At 39.6% G+C, this 27,503-nt stretch overlaps 1 protein-coding gene across 1 annotated transcript in view; it reads left to right on the top strand.

Annotated features, from left to right (window-relative positions):
- LOC150083210 (inactive tyrosine-protein kinase RYK-like) overlaps nt 1–27,503 on the top strand; it is a 479,651-nt gene that overhangs the window by 201,848 nt on the left and 250,300 nt on the right. The window contains exon 6 of the mRNA XM_090378435.1: nt 4,421–4,619. Within this exon, the coding sequence (XP_090234561.1) occupies nt 4,421–4,619 (199 nt within the window). The remainder of the gene's footprint in view (nt 1–4,420; nt 4,620–27,503) is intronic.

Genomic DNA, 27,503 nt, shown 5'->3' with positions numbered 1-27,503 from the left:
GTTTCAGTCCTGTCGTGGTCAAATATTCGGTGCAGGCTTTGGTGCGGTGAGCTGCAGCATTATCGTGATGGAGGTACCAGGTGTCCATTCTTGACTTTGGCTGCAGGTTCTTCATAGATCCAATGACTTTAGGCAGGCATTGTTCAGTATACCACTTAGCTGTGACTGTCTTCTGCGTGTCCAAAACGACACGTTCCACAATTCCACTTGATTTGAAAAATACAGCTATCATTTTCTTGATTTTCTGACAATTACGGGTGTGTCGTCATCATCAAAGACCCAAACTTTGTTTTGAGCCTTGGTCGGCAGATCATAATAGTACAGCCAAGTCTCGTCACCTGTCACGATGTTGTTCACATACCGAGATTGTCCCTTATCAAACTTTTTTAACATCTCCAGGCACCAAGTCACACGTCGTGTCATCTGCTCTTCAGTCAGTTGATGCGGCACCCAGAGAGAACAAAGTTTCTTCACGTGCAAATGATCTTGCAGAATCAAACGAATTGCTGGTGCATTTAGGCCCAAAGTATCCTCTATCTGTTGGTAGGTCACTAGCCTGTTTTCGTCAAGCATTTTCCTCACAGCAGTAACGTTTTCTTCCGTAACTGACGTTCGTGGCCTTCCCGGCCTCTCAGAATCCTCCAGAGTGAAATTTCCCCTTTGGAATTCTCTATACCACCTGAATATCGTTGTACGATGTGCACAATCATCATCTGGTGCAAGAGTCATTTCTTCTAAAAACCACGCACGAAATTATACTGCAAAACTGTCCTTATCTCATTTCGTGACCACGATGCCATCGCAAGCACTTTACACTCTCACTACTAATGAATAACTGAGCCCATCGACTTGGCGCGGCGTCTACTATGCACATATGAACATGTCTCAACATGCAGCAACAAGCAGCTTCCTGTGATTCATTGTTGCGTCATATTGCAAAACTTTCCTAGTACCCTTTGTACATTGTCACGTTGGTCTCTAGATTTGTTACTGACAAAATGTGTTGCAATACAAGCTCTGTAAATGACAGATAGTTTAAGCATTTGTGTTAGTTTGTGTCGTTTAGTGTTGGGTTATATTGGTGTGTTGTTCATTTGGCATTTATTTGCCTGGGCCCCTAGTGGGATCACATATTTCTGTCTACCACCTTGGGTAGGCATCCGGATGCAGTAGGAGAAATATTCTGGTGGGGGGGGACCCTGGACTGCACCTGAGTTTGCCAGGGAGGGCCCAGTAAAAACACACACACACACACACACACACACACACACACACACACACACACACACACACACACACACACACACACACACACACACGGAACACGTGGAAGGGGTGACAATGGAGGGAGCAGAGCAAGGAGGTTAGGGTGGACGATAGGAAGGCTTCCCTTTAAGAAGTAGGAAGTTAAAGGAATGGAGGGGCACTCCTGTGGTAGAAGCAAATCTTCATGTGGGGGGTCTAGTTAGAAAAGTAAAATATTAGTGGTAGTAGGGTCCACCAGGTGAAAAGTAGGGATGGGAGAAGGGAATATGGATAATTTGGAAACAAAACATAAGGCCGGGGTGCCCTACGTTTGGGGGGAGGGAAGATTGCATTGATGACAGTGGTCCTTCATGAATAATCCCACACTGTCCAGAGCAGCTGTAGTTGATGTCAGCATATCCCATGCCATGCCACAAATTAGAGGGCATGATGTCAGCAATGCATTGGGTCCTGCATAGCTTGCATCACACTGCATTCCAATTTTAAAGGGGGATCCTGCTGGAATAACACACACTAACAATTTATTCATCTCAAGAGTGACTTGAGATCTGCAAATTGAACAGAAGTTAAATTAACAGAAGTTCTTCGTTAAGTTCTGCGAATTGCAACATCCGGAGACTAGGCACCTGCGAGGTGATCTGATTGAGGTGTATAAGGCCTTGAATGGTTTGAGCAGGCTCAATTCTGATGAGATTCTTTCTTTTGCTCAGATTATGAACCTAGCCAGCAGGTTGTCGATTGCTGGAACAAACTTCCACCTGTCTTTGTGGAAGTTGATAGCTTAAATAAATTCAAAGAGGAACGGGACAAATGTTTAGAGGGAATGGATGTGTGAAATGTTTGTTTTTTTTTTTTTTGGCTAATGCTACTTTCTTAAGCTTGATTTCTTACATCATATGCCTCTACTAATGCTAGTAAACAGCTATCATACTAACAGTTATATTGTACACACTTATTTTTTTCTTTTTTATATAAGCTTAAATAAATAATTTTTTTGTTTATACTCCAGAGCGACCACACGGTCAGAGGAGTTTACAAGATCGAGAGAATTCAAGAAACAGCACTGTATTTAGCAGTCCTGGGTTTGAACTCCAGCCACTCAAAGCATGTAGCCTTGCGATTACCACTTAGCTATGGCCTTGGGAGACCCATCCCCAGGGTAGTCTGGTTTCTAACAGTACACGGCACTCACTCATTTACCTTGTGTCATCCATCGTCACACATTCAGACAGGCACAACTGCTACCTTAATGAAGACATCTACCAAGACAGCACTTTTTTTTTTTGACAAAAACACAATGCATCATACGGTCACTGCATAGTTCATACATGTGACTAAGCCTTACTCTCATTTGTACTGTGTTACCTGGAGATGACATATAGAATGCACACGGATTCAGGCTACAACAGTCAACACATATGGAATATTCTCATTCAATCCTCATTTATGCACATTCAACCCATTCATAATAGTACCCGAATGAAACTGTCACACACACACACTTGATTGTTTTTCTCTCTCTCTCTCTCTCTCTCTCTCTCTCTCTCTCTCTCTCTCTCTCTCTCTCTCTCTCCAGGTTAAGTGGACTCATTTTTCACCCAGCATATTTGCTACACACACACGTACATGTATTCATTTATTTTAGTATGCCGTTCATGCTCAATCCCTAATTTTATGACGTGCACAGGTACAAAAAACATAATACTTACACAACTCCTCCACCATATGCACTTGCCTGCACCCATACACATACACTCACTTATATACATACTATTTATACACCAATTCACTTGCATTCATAAATAGAAATAAAATACTGTAATTAAGTGGCATACAAGAAAAATCATACACGTTTTACATAAACTAATATGTTATTAAGCACACAAAGAATTCATTATAAAGAGTATGTACAATATTAATTAAAGAATAAAGCATTAAATTTCAGGGGTATCATTATATGGACACACATACATTAATAATACATTGAAAATAATATGAATGACAGGACCAATAAACTGTGGCGATGAGCAGATGCTCATCTCCGTGGTTTATTGGTCCTGTTTTGCTGATTAGTAACCATCTGTAAAGATGATAGTTGGGGTAGTGATATAAGACATAGGGCCAGTTCTCATCAGTGCCACGGGTACATTTTGGATTCTGTGTGGGGCCCAGTTTACATAATTTTGCATTTAGGAAGCCATGCCTGTCAGCAAAAATGTAGTAAACAAGTCTGCTGCAAACTAGGATGGCAGTTTAGAGGAGGCTAGAGTAATCTGTGGGAGGAATCTCCCACTGATTACTTCCCCCCCCCCTTGTCTGTTTGATCCCACTTGTCTTGCCATTGCTGTTTGGGATCAGCTGTGAGGTCTTAAGTATATTTCTAGAATGTTAGTAGGGATCTGTCTTTTAATTCTGTAATTAAGTCCTCTTCTTATTGTTTCCAGGTCTAATGGCAGTGCACCAGCCTGAACCTGCAGAGCAGGGATACTGACAGTGCAGCACACAACCCTAGTGATTGTTAACAGTATGACCCACTGGATGGAACCATTTTAACTTGGTTGACAGATTACTAAAAATTATAGAAATCTTATAATATCGTGAATAATTATAGAAATCTTATAATACCGTGATTGGAGATGTGCACTTCTACTTCCTTGGGCCCATTTTAAAATCAAATCCGTTAAATCACCCTTAACACCCTCTTTAATTTCCTTCACTCTACCACCTAAATGATTTAATTACCATTCTTTTCAAAAAATTATTGCAGATTTATTCAAAGGTGAGTACTGTTTTTTAAGCACTTGCTATTTCATATTTTACTTGGTTGATAGCTAACAACGTCCTGGGGAACCATACTCCAGCCTCATAGGTTATTACTGGGAGAAAGATAGCCTTGTAAATGAGTAGAAGGGTCTTCCTTTTTTAGATCCCAGTTGTAATTCTAGCTATCATGTTTACATAGCTTCTCACTTTATTTCCAAAATATTGAGAATGAGGGTAAAAAAGTTAGTTTGGAATCAAAAATGACTCGTAGTTATTTTAACTCAGTTGTATGGGCTATTGTTTTGTCTGAGATTTCTAACTGTGTTGGTCTTCATATGTTCAGTTTTCCTTTAAGTAGAATAGATTTGGTTTTAATATTGGATATAACCAGTTTGTGAGTTCCTGTCTAGCCCTCCAAAAGGTTCAGAGCATGATTTGCCTTTTCCTCTAGGGCCCTTCTGGTGTTATGCTTTACAAGGAGAACAAGGTCATCTGCAGAGACGACCTTGTCCACCTGGCCTATGTCTGCCTCCAGGTCCAGCACCAGGTTCCAGAAACGGACCCAGCACTGAACCCTGGGCCATCCATGGGTAACATTTTCTCTGTATCTACTGAATTCTCGTTTTAATTATTATTTTCCTATTTTTAAGATAATCTGTAATACAGTTGTACAGGTTTTGTGTGACATCAGCATGATGTATTTTCCTGAGAATGCTGGGTTACCATAATGTATCAAAAGCACCAGCAAAGTCAATTGAAATAGCCAGCATATAGTTTACCTGAGTGGTTTGCATTGCTTCTATTAGTTTTTGTTGCATCCTCAGTCGAATGTTCAGGTTTCAAGCCAAACTGTTTATTTTTGGAGGTCTGCATTCAGATAGTTTCCAGGTGGTACAGTATTAACCTTTCCAATATCTTGCCCGATACTGGTAACAAGGCTATTGGTCTGTATGACTTTAGTTTATTTCTAGGTTTTTGCAGATTTATTTCTAGGTTTATTTCCTTAGCATTAATAGGCTAATTTCCATGAGTTAGGAAATATGCCTCTGCTTAAACAGTTGTTGAACAGTTGGAGGATATACTGTGGTTGGCTTTTAACAATAACCTTTACCATTTCAGGTTCTATAAGATCATGACTGAGCAGTGCTTTTCTTTGGTCCTGCTGATTGCATTATTTAATTCTTCTATTTTAAATGGAGGTTCTATAATAGAATAAAAGTAGGCCTCATTCTCATTGCATATGCTGGCTTGATCAGAAGTGAGAGCTTGGTCCTCAGTTGGAAACAGAGTGTCATATATATTATTGGCAGGGTTGTTAATGACAGTAATGGCAGTGCGCTACTGCAACAAGACTTATAGAAATTTTGGGCAGATGGGCTGAGAAGTGGCAACTGAAGTTTAACATTGGCAAGTGCAAAGTACTGAATATGGGTAGAAGTAACCCCAGCGGAACGTACCAACTGTGTGGTACTATACTTAGGGTGGTAGAAAAAGACCTGTAGTGATTATGCAGTCAGATTTGGCATTTTCTGAGCAATGCAGACAGGCTGCCAGAGCTGGTCATGGGGTATTGTAAAAGATATAGGGGAATTTTTGCTAGCAGGGAAAAGGAGGTGATTATTCCTTTGTATAAGGCAGTGATCAGGCCACGCCTTGAGTACTGCATTCAGGTCTCGAGGCTTCATTTTGGTAAGGATGTCATGTTGTTCAAGCACGTACAGTGAGGGGCAACGAAATTGGCGAGGGGAACAAAGGAGTCTTACCAAGAAAGGCTTAAGTTCTGCAAATTGCAGTGGCTGGAGACTAGGCACCTGCGAGATGATCTGATTGAGGTGTATAAGGCTCTGAATGGGTTTAGTACGCTGCATTGTGATGAGATTTTTCCGCTTGCATAGATTATGAACCGGAGGGGGCATGAATTCAAATTGAGGAAATTCAGTTGTAGAATAGATGTGTGGATATTTGCCTTTAGCCAGCAGATGGTTATTTTCTGGAACAAACTTCCATCTGTCGTTGTGGAAGTTGATAGCTTAAATAAATTGAAGAGGAACTGGACAAACTTTTAGAGGTAATGGTCGTGTGAATTTTTTTTTTTTTTGGCTGATTCTACATAAGCTCATACGCTTGCTTTATTGCATTACATGCATCTATTACTACTACTTAACAGCTCTATCCCAAGTCTAGTTTGGCAGTCCTGTCATTGAATCAGTGATATGAACTACATCACCTTTGGGCAGCTTTTTGGGAATGTGGTACACAACACCCCAAGGGTCTCCATTACTGGAGATACTGACAAGAGCCCTCCATGACTTGTCTTTCTTATCTCTCATTAGTTTAGTATATCTCTCTCTCTCTGGGCTTCTACCTCCGCTGGGGTGCCAGCTGGATCTAAACCTTTGGAAGTGCTCTCTTGCCTGATGCACTCTTTGCCATAGAGTCTCCAGCTCAGGGCACCACCAAGGAACTGCACTTTTCCTGGGTTTTTTCTTTTTGAAGACTTTTATTTATCAGCTTAGTAAATTTTTATACCGGTTTATCAGGGTGTAATTGATAATTTTGGTCACTACCACAGTTGTGCAGGAAAGATTTCCAGTTGGTTGAGCTGGTTGGTCTTGCCCTTTAGCAGTCTGAGGATACAGTGCCACTTATTGCACTGCCTTCTTTGGGAGACTGTCTCCAACTTTTTGAACTGACCCCTCTGCATAAGGCCCGAATGCGAGTGACTATATCTTGCACCACACTCAATGCACAATGTTCATTATTTCAACTTCACATATTCTTCCATCTATGGAGGTGGATCTGTTTAGCTTTGGCTTTTGCATCCAGGGGTGGGTGGTAATTATTGAATGCAGCACCAGATAGCATCACTCTGCCTCAGCAATCACTTCGAAAGTCTGATGAAGTGCCAGGATTGGGTTCCTGGAGATGCCGCCATATATAGATTTGGCATAAATGAATCTTGAATTATAATGTATTTCAATGGGATGTGTTTCAGGAACACAAAAATTGAGACTCTTTCATTAAATAATGCAAAAATTTTAATATTTAATTCAATGTAAGTATTATATACATTCATTTAAATCACATGTATTCTGTAATAAAATATAAATAAGTAGGTATCACTGATAATTAGAGGAACACTTGGTTGTGGATAGCTGGGGTTGACTGGATCATCTTATGCTGTCTTTGGACCAGTTGGAGGCTTTTCAGATTTCTTTTTAAAAAAAAAAAAGAGGATTGTTTGCATTGCTTCACACCTTTCAAGCAATGCGAAGTGGGGGTCTCAGGGATTGATGGCAGTCATCATGAAACAGGTGGGGATATGGAATGTGTTAGGGTAACTAAGAATAAGAATTGGTGCATGTATACTTGCATATATACCAATGCTAGAAGTATAGTAAATAAATTTAATGAATTCAAAGTGTTGGTCAAGAAAGAGGTGGGTATATGGGTTGTGTTAGGGTAACTAAGAATAAGAATAGGTGCATGTATACCAATGTTAGAAGTATAGTAAATAAATTTCATGAATTTGAAGTGTTGGTCAAGACATCAAAGGTGGATATTGTAGGGATATCAGAGTTGTGGTGTCACACAGATATTAGGAATGCAGAATTGGAATTTGGGGTGTACAATTTGTACATAAAGGATAGACAGGATAGGAAGGGAGGAGGTGTTATGCTGTTAATTAAGAAAAACATAAAATCAAAAGAAGTGCATCCAGTTGATATAGTTGAACAGTGCACTGTTGAGTCAGTTTGGTGTGACATAAGCATTGGGAAAGAAAAAATAGGAGTAGGAGTGTGTTATAGTCCTAATGAATCTGATGAGTACAATGAAAGCTGTACAGAGAAATGGAGTGGGCCAGTAATTCAGATTGTCTTATAATGGGGAATTTTAACTTTCCAAATATTAATTGGAACTTGTGGGTTGGTCACTCACACACTAGTAAGACTTTTGTGGATTTATGGAATGATTGTTTCCTGCAGCAGCATGTTCGAGAGACAAACAGAGAGGGTAATACTCTTGATCTGTTTATCAGCAGTGATCATTCGTGTATTAAGAATTTGCAGATAAAGGAACCACATGGTGGCAGTGAATACAGTGTGCCGATGTGGGATTTACTTAAAGATATAATTACCATTTGGTCCTTGAGGTTGTCACAGACATTCTCTCAGATATGCCAGACAAACTGTACTTGCTACCTGGGAGTCTAAAACGCTGATGGAACTGATATTCGGGTGACACTCAAGCCAAGTGGACCCAATTTCAACGAAGTCCGGACGGTCTGTGACATCCAAATCCTCTGCTTGCACCTTCACAATGGTGGGACTGTTAGTAATCCTGGGTATAACCTCCATGCACAAGTACATGGTGGGTGACCACCCAGGTGTGAACCAACGTAAGCAGGGGTCGAGGTGTGGCGCCCACACCACATGGAGGAACGCCGCCCCTCTATGTTGCCAGGTAGTACTAGATGGTAGATGACTCTAATCAACCGGTGAAATACCACCACTTTGCTTATTGGAGGCTTGAAGTGGTGGAACCCATGTTTAGTCTCTAGAGCTAAGTTCCAGTCAACCCTTCCATATCTCTTCCATCATACAGTATAATTGATGACTTTTGAGGTTATGATGAACGTCGTGGCAAGATCCAATATTCCTTACATTTCGAGGGTACAGCTCAAAAACGGTGTTCGCAGGCCGGCCACTAGTTAGTACACCGGACTGAACCTATTGGTAACTCTCTAGGAAGCTTCCGGATCAGCTAGTGTATAATCTTGCTACCTCTACTCTGCCAGATAGTGACTGGAGGGAGTCCGAGTAGTGCGTATGCGGGGAGCATTGTCGAGGCCACGTTATGTCAATGATCTGGGTATATTACCACATGTACGCCAAATCCAAAAATTTCATTACTTCATACAGCATGTCCCACCTACTTTTTCTTACTATTGAATACACCATGATTTGTCAAACTAATAGAGCAAGCTTATCTGCAAAAAGATCTAAACCTCCCAAGAACTTCCTAATTCATTTTACAAATATACGTGGTCTCAGTTCTAATCTCAACAATGTCCATTTCCACTTGCAGTCTGCTAAACCTCATGTACTTTTTCTGACAGAATCTCAGTTATCGGTTGATTCATCTACTGCTCATCTCAGATGCCCAAATTATTCGCTGTATGATTCCTTTCGCTTCAAAGGTGGTACTTGTGCATATGTCCGTTCTGATATTCCCTGTCAGAGACTTGGCAATTTGGAATCTCCTCTCTTTGATCTTCTCTGGCTTAAAATCTCTCTACCTCATTGTGTCAGATTCATCCGTTGTCTCTATCGTTCTCCCAACTCCACTAATCACTTGGAGCTCTTTGACTTCCTCTCTTTGCAACTTGAATTTCTCCAGTCCAACTTTCCTAATAGTGAAGTAATTTTCCTTGGTGATTTTAATGTTCACAACTCCAGCTGGCTTCCATTTTCTATTTATGCTGAGGCTTTTGCAATTACTAATGTCCTAGCACAGATTGTTCATTTACCTACAAGAATACCGGACAATCCTAATCATAGAGCCAATATGCTTGATCTTTTTCTCACAAACAACCCTTCTAAGTACACGGTCGAAGTGAGAGGTCCTTTAGGCACTTCAGATCACAACTTGGTGATTGTCTCTTCTCCAATGGAACCTTTATCTCATGGCTATTCCCAACCACGTGTTGTTTGGCATTACAAGAATGCAAAATGGGATGACCTGCGAGACTTCTTTTCTTCTTTTCCTTGGTCGGATTACTGTTTCAAAACCTCTGATGTCAACGTTTGCTCAGATCGTGTCAGTGAAATTATTCTTGCAGGAATGGAATCCCTTATCTCACACTCCACTTTAAAATCTTGTCCTTTATATAAACCTTGGTTTTCCAATAAATGTGCTAAGGATGTCCAAGAGAAGAATGTTGCATATCGTAATTGGCTTGTTTCTAATTCTTCAGTTTCATTTTCTCCCTACACCAAAGCTCGCAACAGTTGTAAAGAAGTTATTAATCAGTCGAAATTAGAGTTTGAACAGGCTAAGAGTAGAAAACTTGCTTCTTGCCCTAATGGTAGCCGAGCATTCTGGTCTCTTGCCAAAGCTATTGGCAGCAACTTTTGCCCATCTTTGCTCCCACCTCTGTCCAAACCAGATGGTTCTGTTGCCACTTCAGCCAAGGATAAAGCTGACCTGCTAGCATCCCATCTTTCTTCCAGCTCATGTATTAATGATCTTGGAAAAACACCTCCTGCCATTCCCAATACGCTCCATTCAATGCTTCCTGTGGTCTTCCGTCAAAAGGATATCAGAAGGATTTTGATGAGTCTTGATGCTAAGAAAGCTACAGGCCCTGATGGTATTTCTCCACTTGTTCTCAAAACCTGTGCTCCTGAACTTACTCCTATTCTTTGCTGCCTTTTTTCACTTTCTTATTCCAAAGGTGTTTTTCCTTCTGCTTGGAAATTTGCTCCTATCCAGCCAGTTCCTAAAAAGGGTGACAAATCCCTCCCATCCAATTATCGTCCCGTTGCAATTACTTCTACTCTTTCTAAAGTAATGGAGAAATCAATTAAACGCCAACTCTTAAACTACCTAGAAATCTTCTGTCTGATCAACGATCACCAGTATCGTTCTCCAGTGGATCGACACTGATCCACTGGATCAGTTTCGATCCACTGGAGATATTCTGGCTTATGTTACCCATTTATGGACTAATTCAGTGGAAAGGTTCGTTGAAACACAAGTAGTTGCTCTTGACATCTCAAAGGCTTTTGATCGTGTTTGGCATAAAGGTCTTCTAAACAAGCTTCCATCTTATGGTTTGCCAACTGTTTTTAGTAATTGGTTATCCAGTTTTCTCTCTGATCGCTCACTGAGGGTGATGGTAGATGGCTCTCTGTCTTCTAACTTCTCCACTAATGCCGGTGTCCCCCAAGGTTCAGTTCTTTCCCCCACTCTTTTCTTCTTGTATATCAATGACCTTTTTCCATTGACTAGAAATCCTATCCATAGTTTTGCTGATGATAGCACATTGCATTCAACTTTCTATTTTGAGAAACCTTGTCCTGCTCAATGAGCTTCAACTTCTCGAAAATCTGCTACCAATTCCTTAAATGCTGATCTTCAGGTAATTCTCCAGTGGGGCAAAGAAAACTTAGTTGATTTCAACCCTTCTAAAATTCAGTCTTGTCTTATATCTCGCAAAAAGGATTCTTCTGCTCCTATGCTTATGTTTAGTGACACTCCGATTTCTAGGCAAAATGACATATCTCTTTTGAGGATTACCCTGACTTGTAATCTCTCTTGGCACAAGCACATTACAAATATTGCTTCCTCTGCATCTAAAAAACTTGGTGTTCTCTTTCGCTCTCGGTGTTACTTTTCTTCCAAACAGCTGCTCACTCTGTATAAATCGCAAATCCGCCCTGCCATGGAATATTGTTCCCACATCTGGGGTGGTGGCCCCAAAACCTCACTCAGGCTTCTTGATTCCATTCAGAAAAGGGCAGTTAGGTTAATTAATGATTCATCTCTAACAGAGTCTCTCCGCTTGCTTTCTCATAGACGCACTGTTTCTGCTGCATGCCTGTTCTACAGATACTTCCATGGGCACTGTTCTGATGATGTTACCAACAGCAAATTCTAAGTGGGAAGCATTCAAGGAATTAATCGTGTAAGCTACTAAAAATTTCATACCTATTAAGAAATATTGTTCAAGATTTAGGCCTAAATGATTGTCAAAAGAACTAATGAGACTCGTGGCAGAGAAGAAAAATGCATGGGATGCATATAAATTATCTGGTGACACAGAAGCCTATGGCAGATATAAACTAATCTGTAATCGAGTCACAAAGGTGGTTAGGCAGGCGAAGGCAGATTATGAGAAATTTTTGGCCAAGGATGCTAAGAAAAACAGCAAGGATTTCTTTACTTATATAAACTCTAAAAGGAAGGGGATGTATCTGATTGGTCCACTTGATATCTATGGTTTGACTGTTGATGATCCTACTCAGATAGCAAACAATCTGAATGAGTGATTTTGCATCTATATTCACACATGTGGAGTTAATAAGGTTTGAAAATGCCAGGTTATCATATTGTAGCAGGGTGCTTAATGATTTTCTGTAACTGAGAACAAAGTGGAGAAGAAATTTTTGAAGTTCAACATAAGAAAGGCACCTGGGGTGGATGGGATCTATCCAGTTATATTAAAGGAGGCAGCAAAGGAAGTAAGCAATCCCTTAGCCAAAATTATGAAAGCATCCTTAGACTCGGGGGAGGTCCCCACGGACTGGAGATGTGCAAATGTATCCCCAATTCACAAAGGGGGATTGAAGGGTGACACGAGTTATTACAGACCAGTTAGTTTAACTTCTGTTCCAGTAAAATAATGTAGTCACTTGTTAAAGATGCATTGCAGGATCATGTAGACAGGGCTGCAGCAATAATTCAAATACAGCATGGGTTTGTTAAGGGAACATCTTTTCTGACAAAGTTGATTGGATACCATGATGTGGTTTCAAAGGAACTGGATGTAAAAAATTATTTTGATATCATATACTTGGATTGCAGGAAAGCCTTTAACACTGTTGCACCTGGAAGACTACTGTACAAATTGGACCAGAATGGTATTAAGGGTAAGTTGCTGCAATGGATAAAAAGATGGTTGAGTGGGAGAAGACAGAGGGTGGTAATCAATGGGTGCTGCTCTTCATGGACTAATGTTATTAGTGGAGTCCCACAGGGTTCGGTGTTGGGTCCACTGTTGTTTTGTATATTTATCAATAATATTGATGAAGGTATATCAGGCTTAGAGTCGAAGTTTGCAGGTGATACAAAGGTTGGCAGGGTTGTTAATGACAGTGTGCTACTTCAACAGGATCTAGAAAATTTGGGCAGGTGGGCTGAGAAGTGGAAACTGAAGTTTTTTTTTTTTTTTTTTTTTTATGAAAACCCCAAACACGAAAGGTATCAAAACCTGTAGTACTTAGTACCGTGCATGGGTTGAAGGAGAAGTATGGGGGGAGGGGGATGCCGGAAACTTTGCTCTAGAGACTAAACATGGATTTCACCACTTCAAGCCTCCAATAAGCAAAGTGGTGGTATTTCACCGGTTGATGAAAGTCATCTACCACTTAACAGTGACAAATGCAAAGTACTCCATATGGGTAGAAGTAACCACAGAGAAAAGTACCAACTGTGTGGTACTACACTTAAGCAGGTAGAAAATTAGAATTAGCATTAGTAGAGGCATATGATGCAAGAAAGCAAGCTTATGCAGCATCATCCAAGGAAAAAAAAAAAAAAAAAAAAGCTTCCATTTCACCCCTCCGTTCGTTACAAATACTTTTCCAGCTCAACCTTAAATTTATTTAGACGATCAACTTCCGCAACAAAGGATGGAAGTCTATTCCACCAACTAACTACCCGCTGGCTAAAGGAAAACTTCCGCACATCTATCCTACATCTGTATTTCCCCAATTTGAATTTATGCCCTCCCAGATGATTGTTCTCAGCAAGAGGTAGAATCCCATCAGCATTGAGCATGCTCAAACCATTCAAGGCTTTATACCCCTCAGTCAGATCACCTTGCAGGTGCCTAGTCTCCAGACACTGTAATTTGCAAAATTTAATCATTTCTTCATAAGAGCAACACTTTGTTCCATTCACTAATCTTGTTGTCCTTCTCTGTACTCGACGTCTACGTGGGCAGGGCCAGCAGTGCGTAGCACACGCTTCTTAATTAGACCGGGGTTTGAGCCCGTGACCACCAAATATGGCAAGGTCAGGGAATGACCACCACATATTCCCGGAGCAATTTGGCCTTAGTTGCTAATGCTCCTAAAAACCAAATAATAAACAAAGAAACAACAACATCTCTGTACTTGTTCCAACAGCTCTACATCCTTCTTAAAATGAGGCCTCCAGATCTGTATGGTCAGGCCACTCAAGGTGTGGCCTGACCATTGCCTTATACAAGGGCATAATCAGCTCCTTATCCCTGCTAGAAAAATTCCTCTATATCATTGACAAGACACTATGAGCTACTCTTGCAGACCATCTGCACTGCTCAGAAAACTTTATATCTGCCTGCACAATTACCCCCAGGTTCTTTTCGTTCTCTGCCACTCTCAGTGTAGTACCACAGAGTTGATACATCACTCTGGGGTTACTGCTTCCTATATGTAGTACTTTACATTTGTCAATGTTAAACTTCATTTGCCACCTCTCAGCTCAACTCTCTAGATCCCGTTGCCGCAGCGTACTGTCATTAGTGTTCTTAACAACCCTGACAACCTTCGTATCGTCTGCAAACTTGGACATTCAGCTTGATATACCATCATCAATATCATTTATAAATATAGAAAACAACAATGGATCCAACACTGCACCCTGTGGGACTCCACTAATAACATTAGTCCACAATGAGCAGTGTCCATTGATTACCACTCTCTGTCTTCTCCCACTCAACCATCCCTTTATTCATAGCATCAGTTTGCCTCCAATGCCACACTGCTCCAATTTGTGCAGCAGGCTTCCATGTGCAACAGTATCAAAAGCCTTTCTAAGATCCAAATATATGATATCAAAGTTATTCCCTGCTTCCAGTTCCTTTGTAACCGCGTCATAATATCCAATCAGATTGGTCAGGCAAGACTTTCCCTTAACAAAAGCACACTGTGTCCGAGCTATAACTGAAGTTTTATGTAGATGATCCTGCAGTGCTTCTTTAACCAGTGGTGCCTCCGTAGCCAGGTGGGCAGGAGCAGCAGTGACTAGACTGGGGTTTGAGCTCGTGCCCACTAAATACGGAGGATGCGGAAAGGTCAGGAAATGACCACTGCATATCCCCGGAGCAATATGGCTTTAGCTACTAATGCTCCTAAAAACCCAATGATAACAATAACTTTAACCATTGCCTTCATTAATTTTCCTGGTACACAAGTTAAACTAACAGGTCTATAATTACATGTGTTGCCCATGGGTACCTTCCCTGAGTCCAAAGAAGCTCTCATAATTATAGCTAAGGGTTTGCTTACTTCCTTTGCTGCCTCCTTTAATATAACTGGTCCCATCCACCCCGGGTGCCTTTTTTTCTCTTCCACTTTTCTCTCAGTTATTACAAAATCATCTAGCTCACTGCCAGAGTTTAACTCACTTTGGCATTCCCCCTCCCTGAATATCTCCTCATGGTTGAATGTAAATGCAAAATACTAATTTAGTTTGTTAGCCACCTGAGCAGGATCATCAACAGTTGAACCATCAATATCCAGTGGACCAATCTGATTCATCCATTTCTTTCTTTGCTGCCTCCTTCTTTGCTTTAATGTTCGGCTCCCATATTTGATCTCCGTTGCATGGACCTTTTGCGCGAAAACAAATACTCGCTATTTAAGCTTCAGGTTTAATCCGATTCGGCAATTCCTGTGATCACGACATATGGTCGAAAAGCGTTGTCAGTTTCAGAAAGGAAAAGCGTTTTGAATATTTTCGTTAGATTCTTTTAATTGCTTTAATTTGATTTTTAATTGTTTTAAATTGATTTGAATTGTGTTAAATTGGTTTTTTAATTATTTAATTATTTATATTTTACTCAAATGTACCAGTAAGTTGTCGATTTTTTTCGTTTTTTCCATTTTAATTTCTGAAGGGTATCATACGGAAGTGTTCTACGTACTATATCGAGGTAAACTCCTCTTATTATTTTACAAATATTAGTATCAACGTAGAATGTATTGAGTATTACAGCTCTGATTCATACCACCTTCTAGAGTTTACATAGGTAAAGAACTCTTGTTTTTCTTTGCATTGTTTGCCAAGGATTTCTCGTAATCTGCTATTGCCTGCCTAATCTCCTTTGTGACTTGGTTACAGACCAGCTTATATCTATCATAAGCTTCCATGTCACCCATTAATTTATATGTATCCCACGCATTTTTCTTCTCTGCCATATGTCTCATTAGTTCATCTGACATCCATTTAGGCCTAAACCCTGAACAATATTTCTTAGTTGGTATAAAGTAAAGCCTAGTAGCTTTCAAGATAAATTCTTTGAATACTTCCCATTTTGAATTTGCTGTTGGTAACATCATCAGTTGGTCCTACCCTATAGAATTTAAATACTGTTTGAGACCACTGTAGTTGCCTTTATGAAAGCAAAAACCCTTCCCTTAACCCCTGATGGTAGTTACCTCTTTGAGTAAATCTCACTTCAGCACACTGTGATCACTGCCACCTAGAGGTTCATTTATCTGCAGATTCTTAATGCATGAAGAATCACTACTGATAATCAGATTAAGAGTATCACTTCCTCTAGTTGTAGGTGCCTCCGTAGCCATGTGGGCAGGAGAAGCAATGCGTAGCCCATGCCTCTTGATTAGACTGGGGTTCAGTCTAATCAAGAATCTAATACGGTGGATGCAGAAAGGTCAGGGAATGACCACTGCATATCCCCAGAGCAATATGGCCTTAGTTGCTAATGCTCCTAAAAACAAAATAATAACAACAACAACAACAACAACCCTCTAGTTGCCTCCAGAACATGCTGATGTAGAAAACAATCATCCAATAAATCCACAAAAGCCTTGCTAGTGTGCGAATGACCAACCCACAAATTCCAGTCAATATCTGGGAAATTAAAATCCCCCAATATAAGACTCTGATTTACTGGCCCACTCTATTTCCCTGTACAGTTTCTTGTTATACTCATCAGAGTCATTAGGCCTGTAACACACTCCTACTCTCAATTTTGATCTCCCACTGCTTATGTCATACCAAACTGACTCGACACTGCACTGTCCAGCGATGTTGACTCCCCAAATTCCAGTTTTGCATTCCTTATAATTGTGTGACACCACGTCTCTGATATCCAAACAATATCTGCCTTTGATGTTCTGAGCAATACCTCAATTTCATCAAATTTATTTACCAAACTCCTGGCACTGGTGTACATGCTAGTATACATACACCTGTTCCTATTCTTAGCTACCGTAACACAACCCATGTGTTTACATGTGCCGCAGTGACTCCCAGCAGTCTCTGAAATACTCTGCATCTTGTTTTCCAGGCTGCTGCTCATTCCAATTGAAGCAGTGAAATGAAAAAGACATGGGAGTAACTGGGAGCAGTCAGATACGAAGTTTTCTGAGCAATGCAGACAGGCTGCCAGGGCAAGTCATGGGGTTTTGTCAATGATATACAGGAATTTTGCTAGCCGGGAAAAGGTGATTGTCCTTCTATATAAGGCATTGGTCAGGCCATGCCTTGAGTACTTCGTACAGGTCTGGAGGCCTTATTTTAGGAAGGATGTAGATTTGCTTGAGCGTGTGCAGAGAAAGGTAACAAGATTGGTGAGGGGAATGAAGGGGATCCTCTTACCAAAAGAGGCTTATGTTCTGTTAATTGCAGTGGCTGGAGACTAGGCACCTGCGAGGTGATCTGATTGAGGTGTATAAACCCTGTGGGCTCACATCTGGTGAGTATGGGCTTGGCACACCCATTGTCCCGAGCTGGATATCATCATTCCTCTCTTTCTAGGTGATTCCCTTCTACTTTTCTCTCTCTCTCTCTCTCTCTCTCTCTCTCTCTCTCTCTCTCTCACACACACAGGGTAACATGAGAACTTTTTTTTTTCCCTGGTGCAGCATAAACCTCAGGCTTCCTTGCACCATATGGCTATTAATAATAATAAGGCCTTGAATGGGTTGAGCATGCTGAATTCTGATGGTATTCTTTCACTTGTTCAGATTACAAATCTAAGGGGGCATAAATTCAAATTGAGGAAAGATAGATTGTGTGGAAATATGCCTTTAGCCAGTGTGTGGTTAATTGCTGGAACAATTAACCCTTGTGGAAGTTTAACCTATCAACTGCCAACGTTCTGGCAGTTGATAGGTTAAATTAATTTGAGGAACTGGACAAATATTTACAGGGAATTGTTTTGTAAATTTTTTTTTTTTCCCTTTGGCTGATGCTAAGCTCATCAGCCAAAGAAAAAAAAAATATAAGCTCATACGCTTGCTTTCTTGCATCACATGCCCCTACTACTGCTACTATCTCCTCTCCTGCAGAACATGGTATTACGGCTATAATACTGCATTGATTCCTCTTCCAATACAACAGCTGTGTTCCCAGTCAGGATCACTGTCGCCTAACCTCTTAAGCTGCCTATCAATCCCAGCCAGAATTCCTTCAAGTCATGGGTTTTTATAGACTATAAAACAGGCTCTTTGTTTTCTTGCTATTTCTGTTTGAGCCAACTGTGCAGCCAAATTTTCTAGTTCCTCATTTGTAAGAGGCTGAGAATGGTCCTCTAACAACTCAGTCCCATCATCCGATTCATTTTCAATCTGTAGCATTTCCTCAATTCCCCTGAAATCATGTAGAACATACTCAGGCTACACTTATCTCCATGCTCCATTCATACAAGTTGATGTGGCCTCTTTCCAAGCAGCACTGATGTTGTTGCTGCCCTTCAGGATATTATAAGACCTCCCATATTTTTTTATAGGCATTTTGTATTTGCCCATTTCCTTTAAAATCTTCCTAAATATCTGCCGAAGGTAGTAAGATTTAAAATTTGCTATGATGACCTGGTCCTTTGGTTGTAAAAGGCAGGTAGTCTTTGGCAGCAGATTTTCAACTTTTACATGTGCAGTAGTCCTTATATCTTGGGGGATGTTCTTGGACATTGCCCAACAACAGCATGCCCTCCTTGGATAATTATTTTCACTACAGTAGTAATGTACTGTTGGACAAAAATTATCTGTATACCAGTTTGTGTCACCCGGACTGAAATCCAAATGATTGGTAAATTTGCTTTAATGAGCCCTTTCATCACCCTTGGTGTTATCAGTGATAAATAAGCAATGGCTTCAGTTTTACAGTTGCTGAAGCATTTCCACCAAGAAGAGTTAAATAGTCCTTTGCATGTTTAAATCCAGGAGCATATTTCTCTTCATGGAGATCAAAGTTTTTGAAGGCATCATCTTCCAATAAAGGCCAGTCTCATCCACATTGAAAAAAAAAAAAAAGATCAGGTGAATATTCACCTTCCTTTTACGAGTCACTTGAAGTGCTCAGGATATGCACTTGCTGCTTCTTCATCAGCACTGGCAGCCTCACCTGTTAATTTTATATCGTAAATTTGAGTTTCCAGCCTTTGCATGCTATGAAATTTTGTCACTTCTTTCCTCTTCTTTCATCTCATCAAACAAATTCTTTGCTTTATAACAAATAATACTTTGTGTGAGAGGAATGTTTCTCTCATTTAACCGATCAACCCGCAACCACAGTAACTGTTCCATTTTTTAATCATAGGACCACATGTCTAAGAGTGGTAGCAGTCTTCCTTCTTGCAGTTTCCATTGTCTTTCTAATTTTGTCAGCATTTTTAATGATTGTTGTTATATTGAAGAGGCAATATATAGCTCCATATAATCAGCTGGACGTGATTGTCCACCCTTCATTCTTTTAATAATGTCCATCTATTCTTCTGTTTGTTTGTTATTTGGTTTTTAGGAGCATTAGCAAGTAAGGCCATATTGCTCCGGGGATATGCGGTGGTCATTCCCTGACCTTTCCGCATCCTCTGTATTTGGTGGTGACGGGCTTGAACCCCGGTCTAATCAAGAAGCGTGTGCTACGCACTGCTGCTCCTTCCCACCTGGCTACGGAGGCGCCGTATCTATTCTTCTAATGTAATAGATTTACATGGTATTTTAGGCACATTTTCATTTGCATTTGTCAATTCATACAACCAGACATAGTTCAGCTTTTATTTCTTAATTTAAAGAATTAGTTTATAAAAAACTTTAAAGCACAATATTAAAGTATACAATAAACCTTGATAATGTAGCACAGAAATTATAAAAAAAAACTTTGTTTATAATTTCTGTGGTGAATAATTAAGTGGTGAAGTTTTAAAATAAATTCATCATTAAGTGAAGAGCCACCACTGTACAACATAGAATAGAGAACGAGTGAATGTATTTCCAAATATAGCATTGCCATTAATGCATGGCTATTGACACTGTGCAGTGAATTTTTTTGGGAGAAACTAAGGAAATTACTAGAAATTTTTCAAACCAGCAGATATTCAAATCAGCCTAAGGTATTTAAAACAGGCTAGACATTTGGATCTTGAAACGGCTAATGATGATGCATGCAAAAAAAAAGTTCCCATAGATGGAAATCGTTTAAAAACTAAGGCTGAATTGTTTGCAAATTGGATCAATATTAAAGATTTCAAGTTTGTCGAAAGTACAGCTGTTAACAGTGAGGCTACAAAGGAATGGAAAGGTTTTGTTGACATAATGCTTCTAAATTGACCATAATACTTCTTCATTGCTGATAGAAGCTGGACTTTATATATATAATGTATATATATTAGTTGCTACAGGATAAAACATTTAATTTAAAAGTGAGAAATACAGCTGCAGAAAAATAAGCAAAACAGTGGATCTCCTTTCTCCAGCAGCAAACATATCTGTCACAGAGAAACCCTTAATCCATTGGAAAAGCTCAGGATCCCAATCCTTTAAAGGTTTGAAGGTATTTCCGACTATGTATTGAGCAGATCAAAAGGTTTGGTTCTCATGAAAAATCTATGAATGAATGGATTAGAGAACTTAGATCACGAGATGGTTTGGGAGAATAGAAAAAAATTGGCTGTTCCTGAATAACAGCACCTCAATTTCAAAGTAAATGGTCTGTTGTTCAATCACTGTCAAAGATATGTCACTTAATGTAGCATCATTTCTTCAGCAACTCAGTTTTGCTGTCTTGAAAGTAAAACACAGTGCAAATGTGATGGGTTTAGGTAATGTATTTGTGTTTCAGCATGGGATGAGGTTGACAAAAAAAGTGATCACAAATGCACCAAACAGGTTGGACTTTGTCACCTTGAATGATTCAATAACTGAAGCTTTGCATGCTTCTTCCTCCATTAATCTAGGAGAACAGTAGTGAAGAAAAATGAGGATGTTGTTTATTGCTATATTTATAGGGAAACATGTTTTGAAGACTATGCTGAAGTAGCTGCAAACATATGTTTCAGGATATTCTCGATTGAAGCAGAATTCTTTGCAGGCATAATGGAACCTGAAATTTGCAGTGGTGAAGAGAGGAACTACTGTGGTTGAGTGAGAATTTTCTTTGAAGGATACTCATCAAGGATTAAAAATTGTATCTAATTTTTTTTTAAAGATAAATTAAACTAAACTAATCTAACTGCAAATGTGAATTAACCACTGTCTTGTTTGCCTTCATAGTTGTATTTTGAAATGTTTTCTACTACTTAAACAGCATATTTTTACAGATTATTTTAAAGACCATAAGTATGTACACCCATATATAGATACTGTATATTTAATTTGTAAATTGCATATGCAATTTACAAATTAATCTTACGACACAATAAAATAAATGTAAAATGTACAATCTTCAGTTGATTGTTTAAAACTAGAGTAAAATAAATAAATAAATGTCTGTTTATACTCTGGATGGCTGATGCCATAAGATATTACAACTTCTTTGTAAGTGTTTTTATTGCAGCCAACATAATGGTGCAGCAGCTAACATAGTGTTTGGGGTCAGGAGCCACCTGTAGTTTCCCACATCTGCACCCTAGGTACCCTTGTGAAGAAGTACAGTACCTCTGTAAATGTCAGGAAAACTTATGTTTTGTATGTGTGTATAGTATTGTATTGTGTTGGGTTCTGGCTTTTGGCTGCAGGGCCCCTGGTGGGACCTCATGTTGCATGTACACACTGCTAGGAGGTAAGCCAGGCTGCTCATTATTCTCTGGCTGGATTCCACCAGGGTCATCTAAGCTTCCTGGACGGATACTTAGTTAAAAAGTGAGGGGAGGGGATGAGTGAAGCAGATAGTTTAGGTGGGGTAGCTAGAGAGGGTAAGAAAGGGAGGATGAGGAAGGACGGCATCTTCCAAATGAGTGAGGTGGGATGAAGAGTTGGAAATCTCTGGGTTGGGGGGCCCATGGAAGCCCAGGGGAAGAGCCAAGGATTGCAGGGCAAGGGTGCCTTTCAAATATTGATGCCATTATGGCGTAGGATATCGGAAGATGTCAGTGTCACCTGGCCCACCACAAAGGTGTGCAGGTGAATTCCTACCCTGTGAGGGTTAGCAGCATGGACATTCAGGTCTCAGGTGCACCTAACCCACCATAAGGAATTCAGGTGAATCTCATGTCGCAAAGTGACGTCACCAGTTTTCTTGAGTAAGGCATCAAGTCGAGTTGGTGATAAAGACTGTCGTTCCAGAGCAGGGTGTGATGTTCAGTGGATGACAAAGACTGTCTTGGTAGTCAATATTAGGAGAGTACTGCAGCTGGAGGAGACAGAATCCTATATAATGAGTGCTGAGTCAGCAGCCAGCACTAGGCATGAGTAGGGTCCAGGAAGAAATCCAGTTGTTGAGGTGCAGCCGATCATTGGGATGGAAGAAACAACAGAGTGGTTGGTGGTGGTGGACAGTAGTTGAGTTCGGCAGTGAGCTTTGCAGAGATTATATATGTGTGTGTGTGTGTGTGTGTGTGTGTGTGTGTGTGTGTGTGTATATATCAATGTCATAGTCAATATGGTGAAAGTTTGGTCTAAGTAGCAGTATCAACGTTGACTTCAATGTGAAGAAGATGCCTTTGCAAGTAAAGACTTCCAGAGCAAATTGGAGAGGGCTGTATATATGCTTGGTTGAGGATGAACTCATGTTCCATTCTAACAAGTGAAATGAGGAGTGAGATAATGAGTTAAGCTCTATATTTGTTGTAGTTAGGACAGCAATATACTATGATTCCAAGGGTGGTAAATTTGAACTTGAGGGACCCATGGCCTGTGAGAAGGAATGTGATGAAGAGGCCTGGGGGAGAATCAGGGAGCAGGCTTTGGACTAGTGATGGAGACTTGTGGTATGAATCACCTGTTTGTAGCTCCTTTGGTCGTTATATCCCAATGAGTCTGTCAGGCATGGTTCAAGTGAATGTGAAGTCCAGAATTGAGATGATGATTTCCTTGTGCAGATGGTAATTCAGGCCTGCACCTGGATGCCTTTGAGATCTAGGGGGAAGGAACACAGCCAGGGCCTGGAGTGCAGGGGTGTTGATTGTGTCGCAAGCATGAGTAATAGTCAGCAACATTGTCCTCTGGATGGTCTGAAGTTTCCTGGTATTGTTCACTAGTATAGCTTTGTGGCATCAGGCATCAGCAGCATAACAAACAATTGGGAGAAAAACTGTTTTGTAGCTAACAGTGGACTGTGCACTTTTTATAGCAGCATATAGTTCAATCATTCAATGTGCAATTTGTTTCAGGATCACAACTAGCTCCCAACGTATTCTGAATTAGATTATGCAGTTATTAGTATAACTGCATTGTATTAGTAGGATTACATAAAAGGTCCAGACTTTTCTTTTGATTTTATGATATTTCTCCGTTTACCTTTATCTAGAAGAAGAGAATACTGCAGAGCCAGTGGAAACAGTAACTAAAATAAATGATTTAATACAACAAGTAGCTTTCATATTGACAAACCGTTCCTCAGCAAGAAAGGTATACACATATAGAAATACAAACATAACATAAAACGTTAGGAATGCAATAAATTATACTATATATGTTGTGCGTGATCAGATGACAGAGAGTGCGTACATAAATGCAATAGTGTTCAGTCATTCATTAGACCAGATCAGGCAATTGTTGTTGGTGCGCAGTGAGCATATGGAATTGCTGCCAGCTTTTGTCATGTTTCAAAACTACTGACTCCAAAATTGGGAGTAGTTTTTTACCTCTACTGCGATTTAAAATTTTGTGAAAGCTGGATATGTTTAGGGACTTTAAACCATAGGCAATGATAGAGATTGGTTGATCACCTCACGCACCTGGGGTTGTGGTCATGATGATATGACCAAAAATGTTCTGCGATTGCAGTGTTCAGAGTCACCCAGGCAGATGGACCTGTCATGTTCCGTGAGGCTGTCTTGAAGACATCTGGAGCTTTCCCCTACACAGCAGCTGCCACAATCGTGGAAAGTAATCTGGTATACAATGCCGCTACGTAAGAGATGGGCGATAGTGAGGTGATCGACTAATCTCGACACTACTATCACCGCCTATGATTAGAGTCGCTAAATATATCCAGCTGTCACAAAGTTTTAAATCACAGTAGAGGTACAAGACTTCTCTCAATTGTGGAGTCTGTAGTTTTGAAACATGACAAACGCTGGCAGCAATCCCATATGCACACCAACAATGATCACCTGATCTGACCTAGTGAATGACTGAGCACTCTCCCAGTCATTTGATCACACACCACATTTTTAATATAATTTATTCCATTCCTAATATTTTATGTTATGTTTGTATTTCTGTATACAGGGTGCAGAGAAACTCTACCGACAAATTTGAACAGGTGATAGAGGGTACTAAACGAAACATTTTTTGTCAAGTAAACATAGGTCGTAAATGAGTCGTTATAGCAGCAGAAGCTATTAAAGGGTTGTAAAAATCAGAACACATTCAGTAATTTAATGTCGTTTAATGCATACAAATCATTTGCTGTTGCACACAAAATAAAAAAACAATCCATAACAGTGCTTGAATGTATAACTACCATCAACATTAATGCATGCATGTGTTGAGAGGTCCGTGGAGTGGTGTGTATATGCCACTAATAGCATAAATGTGTAATGTCATATTAGATCAGTACTGGTACAGACATAGAGCATTTCACTGTTGCAGAAATGCCGAATATCCATTTAATGTATGGTAATGGAAATGGAAGACAGGCTTGCAGGATTTATCAAGAACGCTTCCCAGACAGAAGGTTGTCTAACCACACAACATTTGCTGCGATACATCAAAGATTGTGGGGTAGTGGCTCTTTTGGTGTGAATATGCATGATTTTGGATGTCAACGCACTGCAGAACACCCCAGTTTGAGGAACAGGTTTTGCAGATCTTTGCTCCTTCTACCAGCACAAGAGCTGTTGCACACCGATTGGGTGTGCAGCATCGTTTGGTGTGGGATGTGGTGCATGAAGTTGGACTACATCCTTTCCAATGCCAGAAAGTGCATGCGCTAGAACCTGCTGACTTTGCCCACCGTGTAGAGTTCTCCCACTGGTTTTTACAGGAAACCAACTTCCAGCCTGATTTTGCCAATAATGTGCTTTACACTGATGAGGCACGTTTCACTCAAGAGGGATTGTTCAACAGCAGCAACAGTCATGTGTGGGCAGAGAATAATTAATCCCCATGCAGTTGTTGAACATGGCTACCAACAAGGTTTAGTGTCAATGTATGAGTCTCATTTCAATTTTTAGAAATGAATGCACAATGAAACAAACCTCATATAATTGGAGTAAATTTGATTTTACCAGCATGCATAAACATTGTCAATTGTAGTGTAGAAAGGTTCATTTTCCTCCAAGACAAATTTTTGCTAGGGTGTGTTTTATTCTCTTTGCTAATTATTTTAATTATACATTCATAAATCTAAAGGAAGAATGGATTTGGTATGTGATTGAAGCAGGTATGCACTATGAATTTTATCATAAAATATGCTGTGTAATCAACTTCCAAAAGCTTTTATCTTATGTTTAACATAACCTGTAATGTTTAGTGTTAAACTCATATCTGTAAACATGACTAAATGAAGCAGCAGTAAGTAAGACTTTTTGTGCTCACTCTTGCAAAATAAGGCTTGCGGTGTGAGTGAAAAACAGTAAAATTTTTGATATCTGAAAGATCTGTTACTTATGTAAAGATTGTCTATATTTAACAATTTGTTATAATTAAATTATGAGCTCTGTAAGCAATTTATAAGGTTATAGTTTGCTCACCCACAAAAGAACAAAAAAGAATTCAAAGCAGGGGCTCTAAATTAAAAAAAAATACCAATTATCCGGATGGAAGGTTTCGTGAATATTTTCTAACAGGAAGAAATATTGCATTAGAGCTGTTAAACTGTTTTGTAATTCCGTTTTATATATTACCTCATGTAAACCTGAAAGGAAATAATTTTTGAACATTACACTTCAAATGGTTATTTTTTTTGACCATTAGAGCTGGACTGTATGGGGAAGACAAATGAAAAATAATGCTGGACTGCAAAAGGTTAAATAAAGTGGGCTGAATAAAGTGAGGTAAATTCTCAATTCATGTATTGTTATGAATTGCTCATACAGCTGTTTAAGTGAACAGTGAAACAATACTAAAAGTTAACACAGGTCGTGCAAGGATAGATAGTTTTTGGATAAATTAAAGCATAACAAAAAACTAGAATTGCAAGTTTTGATACCAATTAATGATTTTTTTTTTTTTTTAAATAAGGTTAATGCTAAACAAACTAGCAGTTAAAACAATAAAAAAAGTTTAATACTTACATTTATACTTACCTAATAGAGAGAAGTTTCTTGAATTTCTGTTATTTTTTTTTTTTTTATGAAAACCCAAAATGTGATCCATGGGTTTGAAGGTTAAAAAGACAGAAAATACTCATTGATATTAGACTTCAATTTCTGTAGATTGTAATTTTTAAAAAAATACACATAAATGAAGGTAGTTCCAAAAAAACAAAGTTGAAGGGATAAATGAAGAAAAGAAAATTTGGTTCTGTGAGTTTGAAGTTGGACAGTAAAATGATACTGACTAGTTGTAGCACGTGTTCAGACAGGGTGGAAGAAAGAGTGGGAATTATAGAAGTGAATTCAGAACAGTTCCTGTGGAAAAGGCATGCAGCAGAAGTAGAACATCAATGAGACAGAGAGTGGAGAAACATTGTAAAAGGTTTGTCATTAATTAACGAAACTGCCCTCTTTTGAAAGGAGCCTTTGAGATGTTATGGGGTCACTGCCCCAGATGTGGGAACAATATTCCATTATATGGGAGTTTTGAGATTTTTACAGAATGAATAGTTGTTTAGAAGAAAGGTAATGCCAAGAGCAAAAGAGAAAACCCTGTTTTTTTAGATGCAGAGGAAGAAATATTTCTGGTGTGGTTGTGCTTATTGAGAAAGAGAGTGGTGTGAAGTCGTGATACCTCCTAATTATTATTATTAGCCATATGGTGCAGCATAAGCCTGAGGCTTATGCTGCACCAGCCAAAAAAAAATTGAGTTATCCTGAGAGAGAGAGAGAGAGGGGTGGGGGGGGGATCACCAAGAAAGAGAAGAATGATTATCCAGCTCAGGACCCAGGATGTGCCAAGCCCATACTCACCAGATGTGAACCCCTGGTGTTATAAGCGACATAAGTGATCTTGTTTGGAGATCTGAGTGTTATTGAAGATAAGCATAGGAGCCATTTTATGAGATATAAAACAGTTCTGAATTTTAGAAGGATTGAAATTAACCAAGTTATCTTTGTCCCATTATAGAATTATCCAGAGATCAGAGAATTGGTGAATATTTGAAAATGTAAAACTGTTTGTGCAGGGTAGGGT

Source organism: Mastigoproctus giganteus, chromosome 7 (assembly GCF_048544385.1).
Source record: "Mastigoproctus giganteus isolate SK-2022 chromosome 7, ASM4854438v1, whole genome shotgun sequence".
Taxonomy (NCBI): Eukaryota; Metazoa; Arthropoda; class Arachnida; order Uropygi; family Thelyphonidae; genus Mastigoproctus; species Mastigoproctus giganteus.
The sequence above is the reverse complement of the archived record's forward strand: the minus strand, read 5'-3'. Positions and strand labels throughout refer to the sequence as shown.